Source organism: Fundulus heteroclitus, chromosome 16, assembly GCF_011125445.2.
Source record: "Fundulus heteroclitus isolate FHET01 chromosome 16, MU-UCD_Fhet_4.1, whole genome shotgun sequence".
Classification (NCBI taxonomy): Eukaryota; Metazoa; Chordata; class Actinopteri; order Cyprinodontiformes; family Fundulidae; genus Fundulus; species Fundulus heteroclitus.
In genome coordinates, this window is record NC_046376.1 from 25,147,644 (window position 1) to 25,160,185 (window position 12,542).

The following is a 12,542-nucleotide window of genomic DNA, read 5'->3' on the forward strand; positions in this document are numbered from 1 at the left end:
TCCTGTAGATATCCAAACAGAAGCCGGAAATTTGACAGATTTAATAACAAAAAAAGATTATTATCATTAGTGGTATTATTATTCCCCCCTCCCCAATGTAGCATCTGAAAACATTTTGCAGGAATTGTTTGGCTTTAGCGCAGAGCATGTGCCTGCTGGTCACACCTTGGAACGAGCACCAATGTTTTGGTGGCGGGATGAAAAAAAAAAAAGTAGCCTCGGGTAGGGGAGAGTGAGGGAAGAAGATCCTCGACTCACTTTCAGGGAGGGAGGGGAGGGAAGCGAGCTCTATTCGTCCATTAATTTCCAAACGTCTGTTGCTAAGAATAGCCTCTCCCCCTCCACCTTCCCTAACAAACACATGCAGACTTGCGCGCTCGAACTGTGACGCGCATCTCTCTCTCCCCCCCCCCCCCCCCTTCTTCTTCTTTCTATTACACGCTCCCGTGTGCGCGCAGTCATTGTCAGCTCGGGTTGCAGCTGTGTCTTTTGCAGGAACTGCGTGATGCCAGCATCAGGCACACATACATACACGCGCATCTGGTTTATGATAGACGCTTGCCCAATTATTGACACTCATGAGATGTGTAACACCTCACCTTTTTGTACATTAACTGCATATTTAACGCATTACTGGGATGGCTCAAGTCATATGGGCGCGTCTATACTGCAGTCAGAAGCATCCGGGGTAGAAAATAAACGACGAACGAAGCGTCCACTCGTGACATACGTGAGGAAGTTGCGTGCGTCATGCGCCGTGCCCGCAGAACACAGAGTTTAGATAAACTGATGTTGCGGGTGGTTTCAAATACATCGGCTTGGTATTTACAGAGGGAAAAAACAGTCGACCCCCTCCCCTTTTTTGTTTCTTTTCTATCCATCCACCGATCGATCTGTCTCAATAACCATCCATACTGTCGTTCGTCCGTTTGTCCATCTCCTTCTCCCCTTGAGGGCTGCTGGATGAGGAGAGAGGAGGCCCTCTCCAGTGTGTGTATGAAAGCGAGAGCGCGAGAGAAAGGGGATAGAGAGAGAGCGAGAAAGAGAGAGAGAGAGAGAGATAGTGAGCGAGAGGGCGCTCTTCCAGGACATTTGGGCTCATCGGTGCGGACCTAAGACTGTTCGGGGTGGGGATGGTGATGGAGTTTTTTTCTCGGCACCTCCTCGAATGGCCGAACCTAGATCATGAAAGGGTGTGAGGAGCCGAAGAACAGCCTTGTCTTTGACGACGCCGTCCCTTTCCCCCCGCTTCAGGATGGATGGCCGCTGCAGGTGAGGGATTGAAGAAGAAGACAATGTGGTCGCAACGAAGAGGATAAGAGGATGTTTCGGCAATCGTTTGATGAAGAAGAACAAAAAAGACTTTCATGTACAATAATGAAGGCGACGCTCCTAAGGAAAACGGTATCTTTCCCCTAATTTTTTTTTTTTATCTCTAATTGGGATTAGGCGATCTGAATTGAGACTCGAGATTAACAAATGTTACATTTTTTTCTGGTGACAAGGCTTGTCAGAGCGCACCTGTAAAGCAGCTTTAGGGAAACGGGAGCCACATTATTGCCACACGCTGTATCAAACATTGCGGATGTTCCAAAAATAAATAAATAAATAAATAAATATGCCTGGCTCTCCCTCTTTTTTTTTTCCAATGCCTTTTTTAATATCTAGAAAATGAGAGAACGACTGTGAATTAAAAAACAACAACAACAACAATCTTTTTATACATTGGAGCCTACATTTTACGATTTTTATTCCCAAATTCTAATTTAAGAGTGAACAAATGAAGCGTCCAGAAAGGGAGAGGAAAGGTGCGGGAACATCTGGTGCGCTCTGATCCAAGACCCATACAGAAGAACATGAAACATTCATGTTTAACTCGACACTCTCCCCATGAGCTCATGTTTGGAGGCAAATCCTACTTTTTATGGACATAAAATTGGACTAAGACTGAGACGCCCCACAGCACTGCCATACAGTGCAACCAGTCAGCCAGCCGACCACACAGCTAATTTCCTCACACCCACAGTTGGCCGTTGGCAGAGGCATACAGAAGAAGGAGACGCCGCAGGTTTACACCGTCGTCCTCGTCTGCTGAACCCCGGTGGTGCGGGAGTTGATCGGCAAGCTCGCAAGGCAACCCCCGTTGTGCATATGAGACGTTCGGATCCAGATGAGATGTAATGTGGTGTGGCCACACAGCTGAGCATTGGTCTCCTTATCCGCTGTTTCGTGAAGATTGGCGTCCAAGATCGGTGTCCACTGAATGGCGCGGTTCGAAAATGAGATGCCATCCAGGTACGGTGGGGGCCCCGGTGGAGGAGGGGGCCCCGGGGGCCGTGGCGGCAGCAGGCAAGGTGGGCCTCACGGACATGGCCACGGCCACGGGCACGGCCACGGCCATGGAGCACCTGGAGGACCCGGGGCCCAGAGAATGTACAAGCAGTCTATGGCGCAGAGAGCCCGCACAATGGCCCTCTATAACCCCATCCCTGTGCGCCAGAACTGCTTCACAGTCAATCGCTCGCTGTTCATTTTCAGCGAGGATAACTTCGTGAGAAAATACGCCAAAAAGATCACCGAATGGCCATATCCTTTTGCTGGCGTTTTATAGTGAGTAAATGTTCATGTTTCAGGACTCACCAGGTAAGTCTAATGCTTAGAGAGCAGTGATTTATTCATCATTGCTCTCACTCTGTCTCTACATACATACATACATATATATAAAACCTGCATATATATATATATATATATATATATATATATATATATATATATATATATATATATATATATATATATATATATATATATATATATATATATATATCCAGGTTTTGCATAACAAAGGAGTAACGTGAAGATATATTTGAGGTGGTCGTGAAGATGCTGGCTATGCAATTTTCAGGTAATTAGGAGGAGGGTGGGGGTGGCTGATCATCATCAATCAATTTGCCCCCTTTAATATCATGTCAAAGTAAGGCAGGGTCTGTTTGATACACCTGTATGTGTGAGGTGTGTGTAGTGTTAGACTGTGATAAGGGTGGGAAGTTTTGGGTGGGGGGTGGGGGGGGGGGGTGTCTAGGGCGCCGCTGGTTGCTGATGTCAGCATGTGCAGCAGGCCCACCGCCTAGTACAGAGATAGTGGGGAGAGGAAGCGGAGTGAGTGGAGAGGTGAGGGAAAGACCTGGGGGGAAAGGCGGAAATGAACACAATATTGGTGTGATTGTGTGTTTTGCTGAGTGGGTCCTTGCTGTACTCACACTCCTATCAGCGTGGTCCAGGTGTCTTTATAGATACGATGCACAGGAGACATAACAGGTAAAAGTCTGTAAGGTATATTAACTTGAGTATTAAATCATTACTGGAGCTTTCACCCCCCATTCTGAGGCTTTACGCTCTTAATCGGGCAAGATGCAGACGTCACTGAATTAATGTCACAGTTTCCAAACTGCCTGCATGACTCTGTGTAGCAAGCAGCAGCAGATTCTATCCAGCAACCTTTTGCATTTCAGTTTTGATAATTCAAACAAAACACAACAAATGAAACAAAGGTTTTGATGCCTATATGATCGGTGAACTTTTTAAAAAGGTTTTCATTCTTTCCGCTGGTTAGTGCAGGGAGGGGAAGTTGGAGAAATGATTGTGCGGATGCTGAAGCCAGGACATAACTGCACACACTAATTGGTCTCTTCTGGTGAAATGCAGGGCTTACATAGCCTTCAAATCACCATTAAATGACTCGTGTTGGTGGAAGAAGGTACTGTACCGAAAATACTGTAAGGAGGACAAATAACTCCAACATAAAATTGTTATTGGATCTTAAAAGTAGACTCCTATGCCTCCATCCAACCTATGGTACTCTAGCTTCTATAAATATTTTACAATACAATATTTTGTTAGTAATCTAACAAAATATTTGTAATTATTTTACGAGAATTTTTTATGTTTTTTTTCACTCTATGTCCGCATTGGTGTAGATACATATATAACACCCAAAAACAGATATGTTTTTTTCATTTTAAAGAGCAACCTTTGGTAATTCCATTTGTTTGTTGGACACATAAGTTGTCAAGTGGCAGCAACAGACAACTGCACATATTTTTTTGTCATTCTGAATATATTTATAATAATATTTCTATCCTGGGGTTAAGTACTGCCCCTTGTCTTTCTCCTTGTAGTCTTTTCAGTGGCTCTTCTTGTGTAAACATGTACAATACACAATATTGGCCACACAAAAAAATAAGACAAAGAGATCTTTAGAACTGCATGATTTCCCTTTTGCAACTTCTCCAAACTATGTTTGAAAAGTAATTCACTCCAGGGTTGACAGGTCTCCTGCATTTTTTTTTCATTTTTTGTTTTGTTTTGCTTGTTCATGTTTTGATGTCAAAAAGCATTAAAATGCTCTTTTTTGAGACATCACGTTTAGAAATAATGTTCCTAAATCTCAGAGTTTTGCGGGATAGCTCTATATTAAATTATTCAAGTCAGGTTTGAACTTGATTTTGTGCTGATTTTATGAGGTCGCTGCGTATGGCCATATTTTCTGACAATGCTAACACTGAATGAGACTGAGGTATGACTTCTCCCCATGATTTGGAAATGATAACAAGCAATAAAAAAAAACTCCGGCAGAACTCATAGATGATTTTCTTTTTCATGCGCTTGCACCTTCCCCTGACACAACAGCGGCCTGAGCAATGAGCCATTCTGTACATATCTAAAACCTCCTCTGAGTAATTTTCTGTCCTCTTTAATTGACTTTTGTCTCTTTTGTCAGGTTTTGTACTTTCCTAAAATAAATGTTGATCGTTTTAGTTTCCCGGTTCTGTCACAAATGGGTTCTCTGGCTCTCACATTTAAGCGTTTTTTATAGAAATCTGTGTAGCAAAATGTGTCACTAGTAGTGGATCTAATCATCAACATTTTTTTTTTTTTTGTAATTTTTCTGATTAACAGTTAAGACTGTAATTTAAAAAAAAAATCTATCCACTAAAACATCAAAACATATGAATTGGTATATTTCTTTAGATTCTGACACAGGTTTGTCCAAAAATGTGAAGCATACATACAAAATGCTATCCCCATTACCAGACTTTAGTCACAGTCTGGTGCACAACATAATTGAATGAGAGCCACCATTAGAATAGCTAAAAGAAAGCTACGGAGGTGTGGAGACAACTATGGGGAAATTTGAAGAATAAAATAGATTTTACAATTGCAAGTTATCTTAGCTCATATTGTGCCTTGTTCAGCAATAAAGGGAAGTTTTGTTACCATTTTAAAGAATCTGTACAGTATATTTAATATTACTCCTTTTATGTTTAATCAGTCTGTTATTGAATAATATGAAACCTGATTTAACTGTACCTCATATGTTTTATCTAAATCAAATTTTTATTACAAACTGTGCATATTGCAGCAAAAATCTATGCCAATATTACCATATCGCTCTCTAGATACAGCACAAATTTTGTAGATTTTAGGGCTTTCTCATTAAAATGTGTCTTCCATATTGCTTGACCTTTACAAAAGGAAGAAAAAGTGCAAAGAAATGTTTATAGATGTATTTCTGTCTATTTTTATTTAATTTATTTGTTTAATTTATCTTCTGACATAGCTGGCAAGCACCAATGCTATGAGAATCCATCATAAAATATATTGACGGTACAGAAGGTGAATGTTTCATTAAATTCAGCATTCAGAATTTAGCAACATTTAGCAATTTTAAGATTTTGTGAAGATTTGAGTTTTTAGAAAAAGACTATTTTAATATCATTGTTATGTCGAAAAGTTGAATTTCATTCATTAAGTATTGCATAGATACTTAATAGTACTGAAAGTAGCTATTTGCGAAGTGCATAGGTAATTCTATAATATTTTACTTTAAAACGGCTAAACATAAAGCAATGCATGTCATCATTTTTTTGTAAATGTTACAAATATGCATGTAACCTTTTCCTTATTCTTGCTTGCTTTGTGTTGCATCCCACGGCTCTTTTGTCATGCACAGTTTCTGAATTGTCACTGAACAAGATCAGAGTCAAATAGATTGTTGGGTGCTGTTTTGATGCTGACTAGTCATAGTGCTGTAACAAAGGTGTCCACTGATACAACAATTCGCTGACACAAATCAGGAAAAAAGTGGAAATTGAAACAGTTTGATTTGTCAGCTGAAATATTATATACGTTGCTCCCTGGTGCTGGGAAATAAGTGTAAATGTAATGCTTGTAGGTTTTTTAAATAACTATTCGGTATCCAAAAAAAATTCTAATCGGTATATAATTGCACCTGGTATCATGTAAACAGAGACAGGCAGTCACATTGCATGCACACAATCTGGTTTCTGCATCATCCACATGCTTTTAAGTGCTTTTTTCTTCCTGATGCTGTAAATGGAGAGGAAGTCAATATATGTTCTATCTATAGTAACATTGAGCTCCGTTTGAAATACATTACTGTGCAAAATGTCCCAAGCCCACCTCAATTCTTTATATTTCTGTTTCAAGAACATTAGAGTTATCTTTTTAAGTGGTCTTAAGCAATATTATTATGGGTTTTTTTTTTAAATGGGCTTAGTCATGTACTCTGACCATATAAAAGAAAATACATAAATTCATATTCAAATAATATATCTACCAAGTGTTTGCACTGGTGGTGTTTACTTAGTCCTTTTTCAGCCTGAAAAGAAGTTTGCACCAAGCGCGATCAGCCGACAAACATTATTGTGCCGTATCAGAAAGAAAGATGGCAACAGTTGATGTTGCTACTGTAAGAGCCAGTAGACCATCCGGCAATGTCTTGCAGCGAAGTGACAGTTTGGCATTATTATGGTAAATATACACAAAAAGTACTTTTTATTTTCTCCAACAAATAGTGTAAAACACATAAATAAAATATAATAAGCCAACATGGCGCAATAATATAATCGGAAAACCTTTGTCTGCAACCAGAGAGAGCTGCTGGCATAGACAGTTGTAACTTCAAATCACATGACTAGGCCCTTTTAAGCTCTTTCAAAGTTTATCTTTAGTTTCTCTGATACTTATATTCATCTGACTCTGTATCTCGCCATATTCAAAACCATTTTTTTTCATTGTTATTGTTGTTCTTTTGCTGCTTATCAATGACCTATGACTCATTCAGACAGTAAAAGGTCATAGCACTCAAACAGTAAACTAGTGTTGCACGTAGCTGTATAAAACAAACAACTCTGAAACAAGAAGATACAAAGAACCTTGCAACAGCTTTATTTCTTTTTCCCCATGTTAGTTTATACTAAAGTCCATAAAAAGGAAAATAGGATGCAGACATACAGTTGCACCAATATGCTGATGCCCAAAGAAATGTTAAACAGACTCAGTGCAGGCTATTCATATGGCTTCATTATTGTTTTGTTTTTCTGTTTGTGTTTTACATTTTGTAATTGCACATGCAAACTTTAATGTTTTATTTTTGAGATTTTTGTGATAAACAGATGTGATAAATAAAATATGATGCATTTGTAATCACCATCATTAACCCCTAAATAAGTTAGTTTCACCAAGGGTAATTTATGAGTCATCTAATTAGTAAGAGTATTAAGAAGAAAATAATTTAAAAGTTAGAAGTTCTGGTTGCAGTTTACCACAAGTAATACAAGATATAAAGCAAATATTAACACTCCTTTGTTTATACTCATTTGTCAAATCCAACTCTTGCCATGACTGTTTTTGCAGCCTATGTTTGTTTGCCACTGGCCTTGCTGCCTGTTTCTTGTGTGCGTTGTGTAAAGTGTTATTTTTTGCAACATAACTCTCCTCTTCCAAGCAGCATTGTTGTTACTTGCATAAGAATGTTTAAAGGGATGTTATTTATCTGCTCATCATAACAAGGGGAAAGGTGTGTCACTTAAAAGTGACCCAATCTGTATAATATGATTGAACTTGACTTTGTAAAGTGCCTTGAGATGACATGTTTCATGAATTGGCACTATATAAATAAAATTGAATTCAATTGAATTGAAAAGCTACTCTAGATGGGCTACTCTAATTACTAATTCTAATTCTATAGATGGTCAAGGATTAATGCAGTCTAAGCTCATAACTAACTCTATCCACTGTTCGGATTAAAGTCATATTTTTTAAATGTTGGCATCACCCTTCTATCAGCCACAGACATTGGGTCAGTCATAATTTAATTAAAGTCATTAGGACAGGCAGGTTGACAAAAGGGGATCGAGAGACACAAATGAGTCAAGAAGCAGAAAAGAGAAAGGGATTAGGGTAGTTTTAGGTGGTGATCTACATTCACTGCAGGATCTAAATTATTCATTTGCTGCTCTCTAACTTGCGTTTGTCAGCTGATAATGTAGGATACTTGACTTCTGTTTGTAGAATTGGTCTTGTATTCATCTGTGAGTTATTTCATACTGTCCTTTCTTGTCTTTTTTCCTTTTTGTATTTAGAAAGCTTGCTCTTTTTTTCAATGGATAGCTCATGGTGTTTTTTTCTGTGTGTTTTTGCTTGTCTTTAGGCCAGCTTAAACGTAACAAGATCATCTTAAAACAAGCACTATTGACAGCGGACAAAGTCAATCCTCTCACTTCTGATTTCGGTTTTTAGTATTTGGCAGTTCAGACTAATGTTTTAGAGCAGGCTTGGGGTACTATGAGATTCCCACGATATGACAATAGTGGTGAGCAAAAATTATCTTAGTTTCACAGTATTACTGTGCTTACACAGGAAGGAAGACGTTAAAATTGAGTTGCTCTCACTTAAATCATAAAAGAAGCAATTAGTACTATTGCTGGTAATTAGTCAAAACAGTATTTATCAGATTTATAATTACTTTATAATGTTTAGATGGTAATTGGAATGTACAGTTGAAACCAAATCTTTGCCTTCAGTGTAAAAAAAAAAGATACTTAATGTTTTTTTTTGTTCATTGTCTAGTATTAAACTAGGCTTAAACTTTCCTGTTTTTATATTTCTTAAATACCAGGAGAATGAGAGAAATATTTTTAAATCAATTGGAAAATCCCAGATCATAAGGTCAAGTTTCCAATTATCTAATTTGCAACATTTAGGTTAAATGGAAAAACTCCATAGGATGTATTTTTTATGATCAGCTCAAAGGCTGCTTGGCAAGGAAATAAGCCATAACATGTAAAGGAAATGAAAAAGTCTAATTTTATGAATGCACTCATGGAAATATGTTTTAATTTTAGGAGACATGGCCTGTAGTTTGATGAAACTACGGTTGAAGTTTTCAGCCCCTCTTGACAACTGTCAAAAATTTATAGAGGTGAGCGGTTCATGTTAAGCGGGCGGTTTGCTGCAGGAGGGGCAAGGTCCTTATTTATTTTTCTCATATCAGAAATATCTCTATCCAAATATTTTTTTCTTTTTTTTTTAATCTAGGAGCAATATTAGTAACCTTCTCTGAGCCAGCTTAAGCCGAGTGAAGTGCTGCCTTACTTAATCATCCAATCACAAGGAGAACTGTTAGCAAAACTTTGAACTGCAGGAATAATGTGTGTGAGAAACATTGTGCACTTTAAAACCCTTGGTTACTTTGATGACAGTAAGCTGTCCCTTCCTAATTGTTGCCAATCTTGTCAAGATTGAAAATTATTTTTGAAAACAGAAGAAAAAATATATGTAAGCCCAAGTTCTAACCTAACTTGGCATCCATTTTGGCATAGTTCACATGCCATATTAAAATGGATTTGATCCCATCATAAGTGAACAGTGACACAACAGTGCAAACACTGTTATGTTTTAATTCTTATTGTGAAGCAAACGTAAACAATTTAATTTGGTTGTTTAAAGTTTGGAGTCAAGAAACCCATAAATATGCTTTACAGTTTTATAGTGAGCGAGGGTATTGTTTGTCAATTAAAAAGACAAACCCATTTAAAAAAAATATGTTTTGCCTGAATCAGCAGAGGTGCTGTCATGTCTGCCTAAACAAAAGACAGAAATAAGCCAATGTGTAAGTTTTAAGGTTTCAAGCAATAGCCAGCAAAGACGTGGGTTATATACTGCTCTAATTGAAGTTGTGTTAATGTGCTGCGATTTGATCGCTCAGACAATATTTATTGGTAGTATGGGTGGTGTATGGCCACACTGTGTCATCAGTTTCAACCCCAACAAGACCTTGGCTGCACCAGAGAGCAGGTAACTCAATTGACGTTTCTCCCTCTGACGGAAAGTAACAAAACATTTGGCAGAGTCCACAGACTGCACTGGCCACCAGCCGCTATTTTTAGCTGTCCGTTTTGCATAAGGCTCTTGGCCAAGTGTTGTAAAGTAAAAGTTAAGCAGTTGAATGAGTCAGTCTTTCATGAAGGTGAAGCATTTGTAATGGGTGTAAAAAAAAAAAAAAAAGATGACCGTTGCATTTTGGGAAATTTAGTGCATGGAGAGGAGGGGCTATTTCAAATCAGAAAGGAACGGGTTGAAAGACATAACTTATTGACAGGGCCATGCTTATGAGGAAAGAAACTGAAAGAATCCAGCAAAGTGGTAGAAGATGTGCTAAGGGTGTTGTTGTTGTGGTTCTTACTTGAGCAGATATTTCTTGGATGCTTAACCTGCAGAACATTACTATGGATTAAATTGTAATATTTAATGGGAGATCTGTTTGTTCCTGCCTAAATATCAATTAGCTCTGAATAATAGCTTTGCATACATTCAAACTGTGAAGGTTAACATTAAGACTCTTTTACCCATTTGTTCCCCTGTCTTTTTCTCTGCTTTGCTGTCATTCTTTTTGATTGATAAGAAGTGAGGGTTTGTCATCTCTCATGTTTCACCACCAGGGATTTTTTTTTTGTCTTTCAATCAAATGTGATTTATCATACCCCCCTGTTATATCATAGGTGTTACTATGTGGAACGGAGTGTGTTTGGCTTCTACAATGTTCATTTAAAACCTGAGTCGGAAGTTTTGGGGGATAGTTTGCAGAGCATCCTGACCATTGCAATGGTAGTCAAGTTTAACGTGTTCGCGTTGCTTTCTTTTTTGGAAAAGCTGCTGTAGGTGCATTAGGTGCTTGTGCGTCTGTCGGCACACATGCACCACATCTTGTTCTCTGTGAGAGTGTGTCCTTGGGGCACAATCTGCCCCCCTTGTAACTTTGGCTGTCTGGTAATAAATGTGTGAGTTGATCCGTATCCCCAGCCCTTAGGCGTTCTCTGCACTGAAGTTTGCACTTGCACACACAAACAATAAATCCTAATCTTTCAAAATTCTTATTTCTGTGTTGCATAATATTTGCACAAGCTTCTATCTGGTGGCTTTTAAAATGTCTTTTAAAAAATATTAGATTATGACGATCTGAACAAAAACGGTATAATTTTCACTCTTCATGTCTTTTGCTTAAAGCGGCTTGTAAAAGTGTTCATACCTCTTTAACTTTTCCACATTTTGTCGCAACACAACCACAAAATTGATTCAGCGTGGTTGATTCAAGTTAATACTTTGTAAAACCACCTTACGCACCAATGCAAGTATTTTGGGATATGTCTCCACCAGGTGTGTACATGTAGAGACTGACGTCCTCTTTGCAGTCAACTTAAACTCAGAGGGGCCGTGGACATTCAGTTTCAAGTCCTGCCACAGATTCTCAGTGGGATTTCGGTCTGGAATTTAACTCGGCCACTCTAACCCAAAACATTCTCTGCTTTCCAAACCATGAAATGGCTGCTCTGGTTGTATGTTTAGGCACGGTTTACCACTGGATGCTGAACATCTGTCTCAGTCTTTTGCAGATTCTGACAGTTTTTTCCTAATTTTATTTTGTATTTAGCTCCATCCATCTTCACAACACATCAGCTTCCCTGCCTCTAATCAAGAACAGCACCATGTTTCACGGAGGATATAGTGTGTTCTGGCTTATGTGTAATGTTAGCTTTGCCACCATATATAACATTTATTTTTGCTTAGATCAAAAAGTTTTATGTTAGTATCGTGTGAAACAACACATTCTCCCCCTGTGCCTCTCACATGGGTTGGCAAATAGGACTTCGTACGGGTGTCTTTCAATGATGGCTTTCTTATTGTCACTCTTTCGCAATTAATAGTTGATTTGTCGACAGGCTCTCCCACTTGATCACTGCAGCTCCTCCATAGTGTCTGTAGGCCTCTGAACTGCCTCTCTGATTAATGCTGTCCTTCTCCAGTCAGTTTTGGTGCATGGCCAAGTCGTGTTGAGTTTGCACTTAGAACACACTGTCTCCATTTTCAGATTTTGGACTGGACAGTGCTGGTTGAGCTGTTTGAAGCTGAGGATATTGTTTTATCCTCTTCCAACCCTGTCTTGTTGGAAGCATCATGGTCTCCATGATGCTTTTTTGTACTCTAATATTTTCTCAGAAACATCTCAGACCTAGCTTTACTGATGTAAAATTACAAACAAGTGGACATCACAGGTTGCACTGCATTTCATTTCATGTTATCTGTGCAAAGGTGTCTGAATACGAAGGCCAGCCACACTTTTCAAATTAGTAAAATAAATTGAAAACCATTTATCAATTTCCGTCCTCTTGACAACTTTC

The 12,542-nt window shown here is 38.7% G+C and overlaps 1 protein-coding gene across 34 annotated transcripts in view; it reads left to right on the forward strand.

Moving 5' to 3' along the window:
- Positions 1-802: 802 nt before the first annotated feature.
- Positions 803-12,542, forward strand: part of cacna1aa (calcium channel, voltage-dependent, P/Q type, alpha 1A subunit, a) — a 107,890-nt gene continuing 96,150 nt past the window's right edge. For 13 of the 34 annotated variants that reach the window (XM_036148221.1, XM_036148218.1, XM_036148222.1 and 10 more), the window contains exon 1: positions 824-2,586. In XM_036148221.1, coding sequence (XP_036004114.1) covers positions 2,264-2,586 — 323 coding nt within the window. In that variant the 5' untranslated portion in view covers positions 824-2,263. Of the gene's footprint in view, positions 2,587-12,542 lie in introns of all 34 variants that reach the window. The other 21 variants (XM_036148217.1, XM_036148219.1, XM_036148235.1 and 18 more) reach the window with 8 other exon arrangements.